The sequence below is a fragment of the Euleptes europaea genome, chromosome 6 (genome assembly GCF_029931775.1).
Source record: "Euleptes europaea isolate rEulEur1 chromosome 6, rEulEur1.hap1, whole genome shotgun sequence".
In the NCBI taxonomy this organism is placed as follows: Eukaryota; Metazoa; Chordata; class Lepidosauria; order Squamata; family Sphaerodactylidae; genus Euleptes; species Euleptes europaea.
Window position 1 is genome coordinate 84,477,229 of NC_079317.1, and position 15,735 is coordinate 84,492,963.

General features: G+C 41.6%; 1 protein-coding gene across 1 annotated transcript; it reads left to right on the forward strand.

Annotated features, from left to right (window-relative positions):
• The first annotated feature begins 1,381 nt into the window (after positions 1 to 1,381).
• Positions 1,382 to 15,022, forward strand: TMEM41B (transmembrane protein 41B). Its single transcript, XM_056851573.1, has 7 exons — positions 1,382 to 1,493; positions 5,756 to 5,873; positions 8,311 to 8,439; positions 10,201 to 10,294; positions 11,334 to 11,438; positions 12,252 to 12,390; positions 14,766 to 15,022. The coding sequence occupies exons 1-7, from the start codon at positions 1,382 to 1,384 to the stop codon at positions 14,933 to 14,935; spliced, it is 867 nt and encodes a 288-aa protein (XP_056707551.1). The 3' UTR covers positions 14,936 to 15,022.
• Positions 15,023 to 15,735: the final 713 nt, after the last annotated feature.

The window sequence follows — 15,735 nt, forward strand, 5'->3', positions numbered from 1 at the left end:
AGGTTGGCAACTGCCATTGGCGACATTGAAGTCCCTCCCCAAACCCCGCCCTCCTCAGGCTCCACCCCCAAAACCTCACACCAGTGGCGAAGAGGGACCTGGCAACCCTAATTACTGAGTATGGGCCTAGACCAGGTTCAGCCCAATACCACCACCACCACACTGAGAAGTCTATGCCCCTGTTTGTTTGTGAATACTTCATTCATACACGAAGTGTATCTTCAGTTGGGGGTGCGCGTGACGTGCATGGGCGTGAAGACAATTATGGCAAGGGCAGTCAAAACTGAAACGTAAGAAGTTCAAAATATTGTCGAAGGCTTTCACGGCCAGAGTTCATTGGTTCTTGTAGGTTATCCGGGCTGTGTGACCGTGGTCTCGGTATTTTCTTTCCTGACGTTTCGCCAGCAGCTGTGGCAGGCATCTTCAGAGGAGTAACACTGAAGGGCAGTGTCTCTCAGTGTCAAGTGTGTAGGAAGAGAAATATACACTCAGAAAGGGGTTGGGTTGAGCTGAATCATTGTCCTGCAAAAAAGTATCAAAGGTAATGTGCTAACCATTGTCCTGTAAGTATCAAGATAATGTGCTAATGAGGGTGTGTTAATATGGAACCATTGTATCCTGAAGTGATCTGTTAATGAGTGAAATCCAAAGCTAGTCCGCATGGCTATTGTGGACTGTAGTCAACCTCCAGACTAACAAAGACTACAGTCTTTGCAATAGCCATGCAGATTATCTTTGGATTTCACTCATTAACAGATCACTTCAGGATACAATGGTTCCATATTAACATACCGCACCCTCATTAGCGCATTATCTTGATACTTACAGGACAATGATTGGTACCTTACCTTTTGCAGGACAATGATTCAGCTCAACCCAACCCCTTTCTGAGTATATATTACTCTTCCTACACACTTGACACTGAGAGACACTGTCCTTCAGTGTTACTCCTCTGCAGAGGCCTGCCACAGCTGCTGGCGAAACGTCAGTTAAGAAAATACCAAGACCACGGTCGCACAGCCCGGATAACCTACGAGAACCAGTCAGAAGTTCAGTCCGTAGCCTGCAAAGCTCAAATGCGCACGCGCCAAGTACCGTGTATATCCGGTTACGCCGCACTTTCCTGTGTCACCATGGGACTGTACCGTATTTACTGCGCAAGACGCGCAGCCTCATCCTCCTTGAGCAATAACCGGGTGGGGAGGGAGCGTGACGAAAAGCGCCGCTCCGTGGCGGTCATTGCGCCTGCGCGTGAGGGGGGGGAAGCCGGCCGTGGGTTCTCGCCGCCTCTCGCGGTCCTTGGCGCCGGCAAAGGTCGAGCTGGGCCTGTGTGTCGCCGGCCGGCTTGGTCGGTGTGTGTGTGTGTGGCGGGGGGGGATCCATGGCGCAGCCGGCCGCGGCGGTACCAGGCCCCGCGAGGCCGACGGACCCGGAAGTGCGAGCAACGAAGGAAGCGGAGGCTGCCATGGAACGGCACCAGAAGCTAATTGCAGGTGGGGGGCGGCCGTGGCGGGAGGATCCTGTCTGCGTGTCAGGGAAACCGGGGTGGGGAGTTGGGCCGAAGCAGGCCACGTTGAGTGAGAAGGGCTGGGGTTGGATGTGGGTCAGAGAGGGAAGGGCGAAGGAGGACGTCATATAAGGAGGAAGGGTGCGTCAGAGCAAAACGTGCATGCTTGGAACAGATAGAGTTGGAAGGGACCACCAGGGTCATCTAGTCCAACCCCCTGCACGATGCAGGGAATTTACAACTGCCCTCCCCCCCACACACACCCCCAGTGACCCCCACAACTCTTCTTCTTCTAACGCAATACATTGTGCCTTTTCATGCCATGAATATCTGCTGCATCCTTAATAATCCGATGGAGAAGACCTTCCCAGAGCTAGCTGAGGCCGCTTCTTCAATTACGGCTAGGGAGGGGGCTTGCATAGAATCATAGAGTTGGAAGGGACCACCAGGGTCATCTAGTCCAACCCCCTGCACAATGTAGGACATTCACAACTACCTCCCCACACCCCCAGTGACCAGAATGGCCAAGATGCCCTCCCTCTCATCATCTGCCTAAAGTCACAGAATCAGCATTGCTGACAGATGGCCATCTAACCTCTTCTTAAAAACTTCCAGGAAAGGAGAGCTTATCACCTCCCGAGGAAACCTGTTCCACTGAGGAACCGCTTTAACTGTTAGAAAATCTTTCCTAATGTCTAGACGGAAACTCTTTTGATTTAATTTCAACCCTTTGTTTCTGGTCCGACTTTCTGGGGCAATAGAAAACAACTTGGCACCCTCCTGTATGTGACAGTACTTGAAGATGGTTATCATATCCCCTCTCAGCCCTTCAAGTACATGAAGCTGCCTTCTAGAGAATCAGACCCTTGGTCCATCTAAGTCAGTATTGTCTACTCAGACCGGCAGCAGCTCTCCAGGGTCTCAGGCTGAGGTCTATTCACATCACCTACCTGCCTAGTCCCTTTAACTGGAGATGCCGGGGATAGAACCTGGGACCTTCTGCATGCCAAGCAGATGCTCTACCACTGAGCCACGGACTCTGTGCATGTGTATTCTGAAATGAGCTCTGTTGGGTGAAGTGGGGTTCATTGCTGTGTAAATGTATGACATGACTGGGTTCAACTCTACCTGGAAGTTGCACTCTCTGCCTGAGAAGTCTTTTCGTCATCCATGATGGGTGGGTGGCAGGTTTTCAGGCACTCTGCTTATGCTCAGAGGGACCCTTTTCTTAGTTTTACGCATTTCAAATGGAGCTGGGCTGTTGAAAGCATGTTCTGGGACTGAAGCCTATCTCAACACCGACATAGGAGACTAGCTGGACCATGTCAGTGTAGGTGGACATGGAACAGTTTGTAGGGCAATATGTGTTAAATTTCAAAATAAAATCAAGTCTCCTTTTGCTTGTCTTGGTGATCCTTATAGGGGAGATGCTGTGGCTCAGTGGTAGAGCATCTGCTTGGCATGCAGCAGATGCCAGGTTCATTCCCCGGCATCTCCAGTTAAAGGGACTAGGCAAGTAGGTGATGTGAAAGACCTGGGACCCTGGAGAATTCCCATGTTGATCTCCAGTGGCAACCCAGAGAGGCTTACTTCATTCTGCTCCTCTCCATTTTATCCTCACAACAACACTGTGAGGTTGGTTAGGCTGAGTGTGTGTGTCTGGCCCAAAGTCACCCAATAAATTTCCATAACAGAGTGGGGATCTGAACCTTCATCTCCCAGATACCAGTCCCATACCAACCAGTACACCATACTGGCTCTGTGACAAATAATGTGCACATATGAATGAGTGATCGTTACTGTTCAGCAGTTGGGACTGGCAAAATCATTTGGAGTAAGCAACCTAATGCTTAGTGCAAAAAATATTTCACTGCTTTTTGGGAGCTGCCTGTACTACTCCATTGAAGTGGCCCAGGCAGAAAGCTCTGACTGACCTTGGTGGGAAGTACTCGCAAGTACACTCCATCTTTCTAATTGACCCAGACAAAATATGACTGTCTGGTTTAGCTTTGAGAGCCAGTGTGGTGTAGTGGTTAAGAGCGGTGGTTTGGAGCGGTGGAGTCTGATCTGGAGAACCGGGTTTGATTCCCCTCTCCTCCACATGAGCAGCGGAGGCTAATCTGGTGAACTGGATTTGTTTCCACACTCCTACACATGAAGCCAGCTGGGTGACCTTGGGCCAGTCACGCTCTCTCAGCCTCACCTACCTCACAGGGTGTCTGTTGTGGGGAAGGGAAGGTGATTGTAAGCCGGTTTGAGTCTCCCTTAAGGGGTAGAGAAAGTCGGCATATAAAAACCAACTCTTCTTCTTCTTTGGTGTCTTTAGGTTGCATACAGCAAGTTACAGATACACTGCTTATTATGAAGATATGATTGCACATTCATTAATTGTCCTCAGTGTTATAGCTAAACATTTGTTCTTAAGTGCAGGTGCCATCTTATCTGCCTGCGGCACAGATGCCTTGCCGTATTTATGACGACATGCCAGCACAACAGTGAATAAACTTTGTCTGAAATATGTGTTTGCTGGTATAGCAAGTCTGATCTAGTGGCACTGCAATTGATACCCAATACCCTTACATTTTTATGTAAATCTAAAAGATTCAAAATAGTCACACATGTAAAATTCCCTCATGTTTGTGACCCTTGAATCACTGGACCATTTGAGGCTTTATTCTTTAGCCCCAAGAACAAATGACAACTACTTTTTTAAATGTAATTTTCAAAGAGAATCGTGGATATTGATCAGTAAGCGAAATGTTGTGACAAGACTCTTAAGTTTATGATAGTGCTGCTACTGGGGTTAACAGCACTGAATACATGTAATATTATCCAAAGATTATGATGCGTTGACTGAAATCTGCAGTACTTTAATAGAATTCCGTCTCTTCTGCTTATTTGGCTGTCTCACCAATTCACATGAGCTGCATGTTACGTTGCTTAAAATTACAAATGTCAGGCCTCAGTGTAGTTACTGGTTCTGTTTCGTACACAGTTTAGAGGTTGCAGATCCCATGCTGTAGTGCAGTTCTAAGCACCACTGGAAAAACTGGTAACATGCACAGGAGCTTTAATCCAAAGGAGTTTTAGCAAAACTTGTTTTTTGTGGCTAGGAAGCCATAATTAACAACATATTTTCCTGCGGATTTTGTTTTATATCTGAAACATTAATACCTCAGATTCATCATGCAGGAAGCATTTGTGGGGTACATACATTGCATTCTTTTATAATCTGCTCACTTCTCACAGATAAACCTGTCATTTCTTATATGTTCCTTGATGTATAAACTGGACTGAAAGCTAGCTAAATGGGTTTTGGAGATCATTACTACTGAGGAATTTCATAACACTGAAGATCTATTTTCTTCCTGAAACTTCAGGCCAATGATGGTGTTAGCATACATGTTGACATTCTGAGGAACAAAGTGAGCAAGGCTGTGGTCTTGTATGGATATGCAATTTTTGTTTACCATTCTATTCCCCCCCCGCCAGAGCAGTAGGTAGAATAAAAGCAGTTCCCTTTTTGCCTATAAAGTTCCCTTTTTGCCTATAAAGGCTTCCACATTCTGGGGATAATGTGAACTCTGTATATTAATTTCTCCCTGTGGCAGATGAAAGATGGTAATGTTAAGAGAAAGAATGAAGATGGAGATGTTAGCAGCTGTAAACATGGTGTGCCTTTTGCTAGACAACAATAAAAAGCAGTAACACCTTGAATGTATGTTCGATAATGGCTCTGATTTTAAGGCAAACTGCTAAATCCATTCCCTATGTGCTATGATACCTGACAGCGCTTTAAAAAAAACCCAACTATCCGGATATTTCATCATCTCTTTGCTGTTTCCGCCAGCTCATGACCATATAATGTCACAAGAGGGAATATGCTCTACTCATTGTGCAATCGTGGCACTAGCAGTTGCAGTAAACACTCTGGGATTATTATTGTTCTCCAGTGGGTAAACGTGGATGGGTGAACTAGCCAGTTGGCCAAGTCATATGTCCTACAACTGTCAGGCTGATTGGAATAGCCGCTGCATCTTGGTAATCACCAACAGGCTTCTAATACCTGTCAGTGGAGGCAACAGCAAGTGTTACACTATTTATTTTTTGCACGCTTGCTAACCAGCACTGCTAAAGAGATAGAGAAGGTCTCCCTTGAATCTAAAGAAGTAGATTTGACTGAGCTTGAATCAGCTTGCCAAGTTGATGCGTTCATTACTCAAAACGTGACATTTTGTTTGATTTCAGGAAAGGCCCATGCAGAAGGTGGCTCTGCACGGACGTCACTTCTCATCTTGGTGTCTATCTTCTTATTAGCTGCCTCTGTTATGTTTCTGGTATATAAAAACTTTCCGCAGCTTAGCGAGTAAGTATATGACAAATGGTTTGAAGTTTATGTTTGGGGTCTCCGTAGAATAAAGATCCTGGTCTTTGCTTCTCTCTGTGTGTGTGTGTGTGTAAGTGCCGTCAAGTCGCTTCCGACTCATGGCGACCCTATGAATGAAAGTCCTCCAAAATGTCCTATCTTTGACAGCCTTGCTAAGATCTTGCAAATTGAAGGCTGTGGCTTCCTTTATTGAGTCAGTCCATCTCTTGTTGGGTCTTTCTCTTTTCCTGCTGCCCTCAACTTTTCCTAGCATGACTGTCTTTTCCAGTGACTCTTGTCATCTCATGACGTGCTTCTCTAGGTCAGGGTATAGAACGTCCCAGGTGGGTAAGTCATACATTATAAGATCAGAGGTCAAACTATCAGTTAGTATTTGGTAGAACTGAACTTCCCAACCCTGCTGGGATCTCCCCGTATTGTCATCCTTTCCTGGGAGATCGGAAGAAGCTAAAGTCTCCCTTCTCTTAGCAGACTCCTCTCGGGAGATAACCACTCAAGTAGCCAAATTTTGCCTCCAGTCTAGTGAGATTTGTAAACGACTGATTGAAAACCTTTCCCCATAGAAGATCTTTCCTCCTCTTCTTCAAATCATCCCTCTCAGAATCATCAACTTTTATTATTTTATTTTATTATTTTAACCTAGCTTTGATTTTATTCAGAGCTGATATTGTATCGAAATAAAATTTGATTGATTGAACCCTGCTGGGGATAACTTCTGCAGAGACTTCCTTTCAAATTTTTGCCATTAGGCATATTCCGGCAAATATCAGCTGTCAGAGGTTTGCCACCAAAGGAGTTGTATTTTTGTGAAAGTGCCGAAAATTCTTTGTTGGAGAACTTGGTCCTCTTTCCCTCTCCGTAGAACTTGAGGTTTCTGAAGTTTCTTGTGAAAGAACACTTTCAGTTCAACAGACCTGAAATTGGTTTGCATTTTTGTAGCGTAGCCCTGTTTATGGACTCTGTACCCACTAAGAGTTCCATAAACGTTTCCCCGACATCAATTTTTTAGATAAATTGAGGCATTTGAGGCTTTTATTCTTTAAACGATCCATTAGTCTTTTCAGCTTTTTAAAAGACCTCGTGTTAATCGATCCATATCAGTTTTCTGTATTTCCCCCCTTTTAAATCTCTGTATTTACTGCATCTGTTTTCCTTTTATCCTGAAATATTTGTACAATATTTAGTGCCTCCTTGTGTGCTTGTAAGACCATAGGCTGTGACGCATCATAGTTCAGGAAGGAAATTGACAAATGGGATGGGGTACAAAACTGCTGGGAAAAGACAATAAGTTGAACTTCTGGGAAAGCCTCCAACCTGTCAGCTCAGCACAATAATAAAATGGGGATTTCTTTCCTTGAAGGTCTTCAAAAGAAAGGTTAGAGAACAGCTCTCTGGGGTGCTTTATGTAGTGGATTTCCTACCTTGAGGCAAAGGTTTCTCTTACATGACCCTCTAGATATATGTACACATTTTTGTCAGTATTTCCTCTGCTATGTTATATTTCTACCTGCCTGCTGTTTCTCACTCCATTTTCTAGAGATGGACTGTTCTTTGACTTCTTTGTGGTGTTGTAGCTGATCCCTTCCATCTTGAACTGTGTCTTTTTCTGCAAGTGCATAGTTATAGTGCCTTGTTTGAATCAATCTTGTCCATACTTGTTTGGGAATAAGACTTACTTTCGGGTAAACATGTACAGGATAAGGCTGTTCCGTTCTAGCTTGCTCTCTTGAAACTTTTTACCCAGTTTAGTTTCTAACCAGATAAGCCTTTTCTTCAGAGTTCAATACTATACTCCAAATGGCTCTTGTTGGAAACTGAAATGCTCCTTCTGCTACTATTAGCTATTAAAAGCCTGGAGCAGCTATTTATGTTAAGTTGATACTTCACCCTCATTTTGAATGATGACTTTGATTAATATTGAAGGGGTGAGGAGGAAGGGTAGAAATTTTGATCACCTAAAACTGTTTGTAAATTTTTGCTGGAGTGACTCGAAACCTGAAGGATTTACAAACCTGAGTTCCGAGGAACTTACTAGTTACACATAGTGGGAGGAACTGTGCAACATAGTGGCTACATAGTGGGAGGGACTGTGCAAATGTAACATGCTCGGATAGTGCATTCAAGATACACATCCCACCTCTTAATAACTTCTTGGTTCAGGTCTTCATGCATTAGATTTTCTGTGCATAGGCAATGCGCAGATGGGACAACCATGCGTGGATTCTCTTGGACCAAGGGGTGCAGCAAATACTATGAGCAGGGCGTTTGTGATCTACTTCCTGTCACAGCCCACAAGTGTGTTTGAGCTGCCCCTTAATTTTAGGATCCTGGTGCAGCATGTGTCTAGTTTTGTTGCTTGGGAAAAGTGTTACTTGTATATATTGGTGACATCTTTCTTTCCTTGTTTTGCCTATAGGGAGGAGAGAGAATGTATAAAGATTCCCAGAGACATGGATGATGCTAAAGCCTTAGGAAAAGTGCTCTCTAAATACAAGGATACCTTCTACGTACAAGTATTAGTAGCCTATTTTGCTACCTATGTATTGTATCCTTCTTTTGATGAAAAATGTACATTTCATGAAATGTGGTGCAAAATAGTTTTTCCATAGCATTTTTATGCCTGCATTTTGATAGTAGGCTCTCTGGTTGCTGAGTTAAAGCATACATTTGATTAAATACAGCTGCCTTGTACTAAATATATTGAGCCCAGTTTTGTCTATTCTGGAATCAGCTCCCCAAGTTGTCAACTGGAAGGGCACGTGTGGTTTAGAGCAGTTCTTAGCTTTAATTTACTTTGTAAAATTAAGATGATGTTGAACCCATATCAAAATTATCTCTTATCCCAGGAATGTCTTGCCTTGTTATCTTCATTTAAATGTCATAAAATCTTCCTGTGTCAACACCATTAATAAGCATTCTGTATCTTAAGGGGCTGAATGCCATAGAGCTGAATAATTGAGCTAACTCTGTAAGTCATCAGGAATTAAGAAGAAAACTTGATGTAGTTTAATATTGTATTTTTAAGCTATTAAAACACTGTGCACATTAAGTCTATAGAAATGAGGATTCAGGAGACTCTCACATACAAGATATTGGTATGCTGCAAAGCCTGTTTTGAGAGAAAATTCTCAACACATAGTCTATGTTAAATCAAGCAGCTTTATTTTTACATGTGTGTTCTCTTGTGAGAATATATGGTAATTTCTTATGGCTGTTAAAAACACTTTGATAGAAAAGAGCTATTGGGTTTATGATCTATTGATAATTTAAAAGTTGTTGGGAGCATGTTGTGATTAGTCCACATGAACAATTTTTAGAAAGTAAAATCAGGGCTGCTGAATATTGCCATTCATTTTCAGTTTATTCTACAAAATATTCTTCCCTGAAACGATATTCATAGAATTTAACCAAGAAAGAGACAGAGAGCTGAGATTCAGTAATAATTAACAAGTGTGTGAAACTATATTGTGTTGCTAATGAAGAGAACAGAGTATCACACTCTAATTCTACATTTTTTGAATTAGATGTTGTAGATTGGTGGCAGTCTTCTCAACATTCATGGTGTGATGTTAAAGAAAAACCTTTAAAGCATGCTCAAGCAGCCAACTGTACAATTCCCTTAGGGCATTGGTGAACACATTAAGCTCTTCCTCCTTGCTGAATGGGCACAGGGGCAATCCTGTGTTTATCACTGGGGGTATACTAAATAGGTGGCTACAGCCAGTTGTAGCTGTGAGAGATGTACCAGGATGGTACAAGTGTTTGCAAACTTCTCAATTCTATGTATGTGTACATTCTTAGGTGTACCCTCAAAAGGGATGGAGACATTCTTTAAAGAGATACCAGAGTGCCATTTGTCTAAACAGTACAGGCAATACTCATGATAGGAAGGTTCCATTCAAATGTTGCAAACAAAATAGTTTGTTCCCTGTAGAAGAAACCTGCTGAATTTCTAGGCTTATACATTCCCTCCCTCCCTCTTATGAGATCAGAAAACTTCAGCTACCTCCAATTAGTTGTAATGGCTTCATGACTAATTGGTGCTAAAGACTTCCCTCTTCTATCTAGGTATGTGGCATGAGGGGATGAGGGCACGGGCCTGGCAGTTCGCCAGGGTTTTGCCCATCAAGAACAGCTGAACTGTTCATGAAGTCTGAATTGTGATCAACTTTCAGTTGTTTGCGCTGGTAATACTGTTGAGATTACAAACTTTTTTTTTACACAAATGATGTGTTGGGAAAAAAATATTTGAATTCTTTCTTTTGTAAATGCCGAGCAATCTGTTCCTTAACTAAAAATAATCTAGCCTGCAAACATTTGCTATTCCTGGGTCTATATTTCTGAGCATACTCTCGGGATTTCTCTACCCATTCCCCCTAGCTCTGTTTCTTGTCTGCTTGGTAAGTATTGCCGCTGGGGATGTATTTTCTCCTTCCAAATATTTGTTAAGGGTATTTGATCTGTTGTGCAGAAACAATGGTGAGTAATTACAAAGTTGACAAGTCCGGCTTATAACATTTATTAAATTGATGCACAAAAGAGTTTATTCAATGGGTGTTTGGCAGACAGACACAATCCTAGGTTTGTGTTCAGCTGAAAAGGTGACAAAGTATGAATGATTGAGATGTTAAAACAGGGCTAGTTTCCTTCCCAAGTGGGATCCTAATATTGAAACAAAGGAATGGAACATGTAGTAGAAACACAATGTTTACTAGTGAAGGCAGTGCACTGCCAAGGCAACTGAGGTTTTCTCTTGACATGAATGGAGGGGGCTGATAAGTTAGCAGGCCACACTTTCAGGCAGGGAGTGCTTTCTGGGGTGCCGAATTATTTCGTAATCTAATATATGCTGCTGACACTTTGCAGAAAAAATACCACTTTCTGGTTAGTAGTGATCAATTAACATGGGAGCAAATTCACTTCAGACAGATGGAAGTAGCAATGTTTTTGGGTGGGGGTATCGTTTTTGAATGTGTACATCTGCCCCTTATTACAGCATTTTAAAATTAAATATTCTTACTGCATCTTAATTACATTCAGGATGGTTACAGAAGGATATTAAGAACATAAGAATAGCCCTGCTGGATCAGACCAGTGGTCCATCTAGTCCAGCATCCTGTCTCATGCGGTGGCTAACAAGTTCCTATGGAGGGCCTATGTTGCCTCCTGGCACTGGTATTCAGAGGTTGACACCATGACTAGTGGCCACTGATAGACCTAACCTCCATGAACCTGGCTAATTCTCTTTTAAAGCCATCTCTGTCTGCGGCCATCATTTAATTAATTTTATTTCTTTTAAGAAAGTCGATAGCTTTGAGGGGTAGCCGTGTACCATTCATTGGGGTTTCTTCAGATTATGATAGTCCATCATGGACAGTTTCCATATGAAGATGGTAGTCACAGTCAATGTAAATATTATTTTTTGTTATTCATTTGCAGTGCTCTGGACTTGGGGCCTCTTTTTGTTATATGTTGTCCTATTTAGTTGGGAGACCAGTCGTGTATAGATATCTGACAGAAAAAGCGGTAAGCTGGTCAAAACAGGTAAGATTACTTGAAGTGAATATCTGTTCCTACAATTTTATTTATTTATTTACATGTTTATGCTGTCTTTCCACCCAGTCAGGGTCTACAAGGCAGTGAAAAATTAAAACATTTGAGCAATTAAAATACTTTAAATTATAAAATAATTAAATTAAAACTCAAACGCAAACAATACCAGCAGGAGGGCCAGTAATTGTTATGCCAGATAAAGCAAAATCTTTAGCTGCTGGTGAAAGGCATCAATAGAGGGAGACAGACAAAACTCCCTGGAGAGGGAGCTCCAAAATACTAAATATAAGCATAAGCACTTGGGAATAATATGTAAATGGCCCATTTGTCTATTCCTAATCAAAAGGGTTTAGTAGGTTACTCCCAAAACTATTAGTAGTATTATATGCTACGTTTAGAATAATGGGAGTGAGCATGGTATTACTAACTACAGATAATATTTGTGCTTCCAGAAAATCAGCATTAGCAATTCATGTATAGGTACACTAGAGCACTTCCACCAATTAAGGATGGCTCATGTATTGAGGGCACAGATCTTTTCAGCAGCCGTTTGAGGGATTTTGTGAAAAATGAAAGCTCCCATTCTCCTCCACCAGCATTAATTGATCCTTCACGTATCTCTTCTTATTTTGGACCATCCATGATAACCATTTCCTGTGGAACAATAATGATAAATGTTACCTTTATTTAACCTGCCAGATGTTTGCATTCTGATTTTCAAGTAGTGTTAATGCAGTAAGAATTAGACAAATACATTTCTTGGATAGGATTTTTTTTTAAATTCGGGATTTTTATTTCCTACAGGTTGAACGACACAGAGATCATCTCATTAACTACATAATCTTTTTGAGAATAACTCCTTTCCTTCCTAATTGGTTTATCAATATAACCTCTCCTGTAATAAACGTGCCATTGAAAGTATTTTTCATTGGTACTTTTCTAGGTAAGAACTCTGATTAATATCCAAGGCTTCCAAGAATGTAATTCGGTTTTAAATTTTGCATGATTCCTTAGTACATAGCCCCATCTGTTGGACAGTTGCAGAAAAACGTAGTAACTTTGATATTCTGTTTTTTGTGTGTGCTCTGTTTTTGTGTGTGTTCTTAATTGGTTTGTTTTGTGTCTGTGTGTGACTCTGTGTAATGTATGAGTATATTCAATTCATTTGAGGGTGTTTGCTGGCCTCCAGGAACACAATCCCACGTTGTTTGTCTTTTGTTTCCTCATTAATACTTCTGCCTATTCTGCAAAATTTTCTGGCATCAGAGGGTTAGTTAGATTGAACTATAGGTGTAACGCCTAAGTTTAGAGGCACGTTTCTCTAATATCATTAGCTGGGTCTTCGTCCTGAGAAACAGAAGGTGCTAGGCAGTGGAAGTAAAGATGTTGGATTTTTACATTTTTTTCTCTATGTGGAGACAATTGATTTTTGTTTCTTTTATCATGAGTTGCAGTTACTGCTGCCTTAACTTACAGTGCTATTCTAAGCAGAGTTACACTCTTCAAAGTCCACTGAAATCACTGGGCTTAGAAGGTTGTAACTGTGCTTAGGATGGCATTGTTAGCTCCCTTCTTGTCCATGTTGTAGTGAGTTGAATCTAGGGATAAGCATTCGGGTGTCCCTGAACTGAAAATGTACCTGAAATTAGTGGTTTCAGGTTGGCTTGAGGATATTCAAAATGACCTAAAACACTCCCAAATTTCTGGTAGTAATGACAACTTGTGTGTGTGTAAAGTGCCGTCGAGCCGCAGCCAACTTATGGCGACCCCTTATGGGGTTTTCAAGGCAAGAGACTAACAGAGGTGGTTTGCCAGTGCCTTCCTCTGTATAGCAACCCTGGACTTCCTTGGTGGTCTCCCATCCAAATACTAACCAGGGCTGACCCTGCTTAGCTTCTGAGATATGACGAGATCAGGCTAGCCTGGGCCATCCAGGTCAGGGCAATGACAACTTATCTACTGGCATTTCTGGAGTGTTTTGCAGGGGACAGGAGTGGGGAAGGAGAGAGAAGTAGCTGGCCCTGGCAAACACCTGTTTGGTGGTGCCTATAAATTTTAAAGGGACATCATTTCCTGTGAGAACACCAGAGGCCAGATCTGTTCTCAGAAAGTAATGGCTGTTTAAAATGTAAAGGGACAAGATAGCCTCAAATAGCTATTTATAGGTACTGAAACAACCTCAGAATGAAATCCTGAAATGGTAAAGGCATCTCCCCACCACCCAAAAAAATTGTGGCAGTGGAGGTTCCCTACTGGAAATCTGGATCTGAAATGGAATCCTACTTTAGAAGTGCTGAAGTTTCCCACAGCATTTCTTCCTGTTTTGTAGCTTCAGTGTATTAAAAGAAAGTGTCGAATATTTCAGGGACAAGAGGAAGGGAAAAAAATTAACCAGTCTGGGGTGTCTCCCTTGCCTTAAGATACACACTTATAGTTAATGACAACAGGGGGGAAAAACCTCCAGTATGTGGAACAAGCTGCTGCTTGAAGAAAATATCACACTTCAAATACTAATGTTGACATTGATGGTTAAGAAATGAGGTTCCTAAGAAATGAGGTTCCTGGTCAAAGCTGTTCAAGTACTATATTTGGGATCACATATTCTTTGAATAAAACAGGAGCTTGGCAAGGGATTAATACCTTGATAGATTGCTGCTGATAGGACAGGTCCCTGAACTGAAAACATTTGCTGATCAAGCCTAGCTATTAAAATAATGCAAGTATTTTAGTAAATGCACATATTTTCCTGTTAATTTGAGAATAAGGGATATAAAAATCAGTGAGGCGATAGCTCTTAGTGAAGAGCTGAAAGGTTGTCCTCATGCTGGCTGCATTTTGGGCAATAGACATTCCGACTGTAATCTTAATCTCACTTGCCGGATGGAACTAAAGGCGGTTACTTCTGAGTAAATATGCTTAGGATCACACGTCTGCTGTGAAAATGGACTCCCATCCTTAACTTTGTAGCAGATTTTAAGATTGCCTGTGCTGTCATCAGGGGTAAAAACCATGCATGAATTAACTAATCTGTTGAGTCTTCTCTTAGCTATGACACTGATTCAAAATTTGTGCCAGAAATTGTTAGGCTGTAACCCCATGAAAGCAGCTTCAGTATGGCTTTCTTAGAACATACATCACACTTTTTCAAAGCAGGTTGCAATGTGGAAAGATGGGGTGGGAGGTGGGGAAGAGAGCGGATGTGTAGATATTCTCTTTACACTTTTCTGGATGTCCTTTGGATTTAATAATGCTTAAAAATGGCAATTTGCTTCGAAGCTTTTCATTGTTTCTGATCTGTTTTTACAATTCTCTTTCCAGGTGTCGCACCACCATCTTTTGTAGCAATTAAAGCTGGCACAACACTTTACCAACTTACAACAGCCGGTGAAGCCGTTTCTTGGAACTCTGTTTTTGTTCTCATGGTTCTAGCTATTCTGTCTATTTTGCCAGCTGTCTTCCAGAAGAAACTTAAAGAAAAGTTTGAATGAGGGTCATCCTGGATCTTCCTTTCCCATATTTCATCTCAGGATCAGCACTATTTGTATGATCACTTTTATATTGGATCTTTAGCAATTTTAAAAAAAAGGAGACAAGTGTACGAGAAACATATCTCTGACCTTCTTGCTCAGTTTTATTTATGGGGCAGGATGATGAAGTAATGGCAGCTGGAATAAAATTAAAGTGACTATAGCTTTTTTTAAAAAACCATGAGAAGCATTGCTTTAACTAATCTGTAGTATTTAATTTGAATGATTTTATTTATACACACACATGCTTTATCTGATGATTGTATGTGACTTGAATAATTCATTCCTGTTCCCCCTCTGTTCATTTCTTCATTGTTTATAAGTCCTGAAGAATAATAGACTACCTAACGAAATAATGGATTTCTTGACTAATGAAGAGCAGGGACAGATAAATTGAGCAATGACACAAATGTTCCTTTCTTTTTGCTTGTCGATTTTATATTAGCCATGGAAATGCGGAGAGGTATCAAGTGACATTCCTTTTATAAATGCAGGGGAGGGGCAACCCGGCACATTAAAATGCTAGAATTTGAAAGATTGCAAGTATTTCAGATGTTCGGCAGCTATTTCCAATACTGCAAAAATGTTGTTGAACTAATTATTCAACTGTCAAATATAACCATGATCATCAGGATATGTTTGGAAGTGCACATTGAATTAGGGAAAGGGACTTCTGCTTCAGCATCAACAATGGGTAGCTCCTGCAAATACTTTTTAGATTTTAAATTATGTAACGTGACCATGCAGAACTTAAAATCATC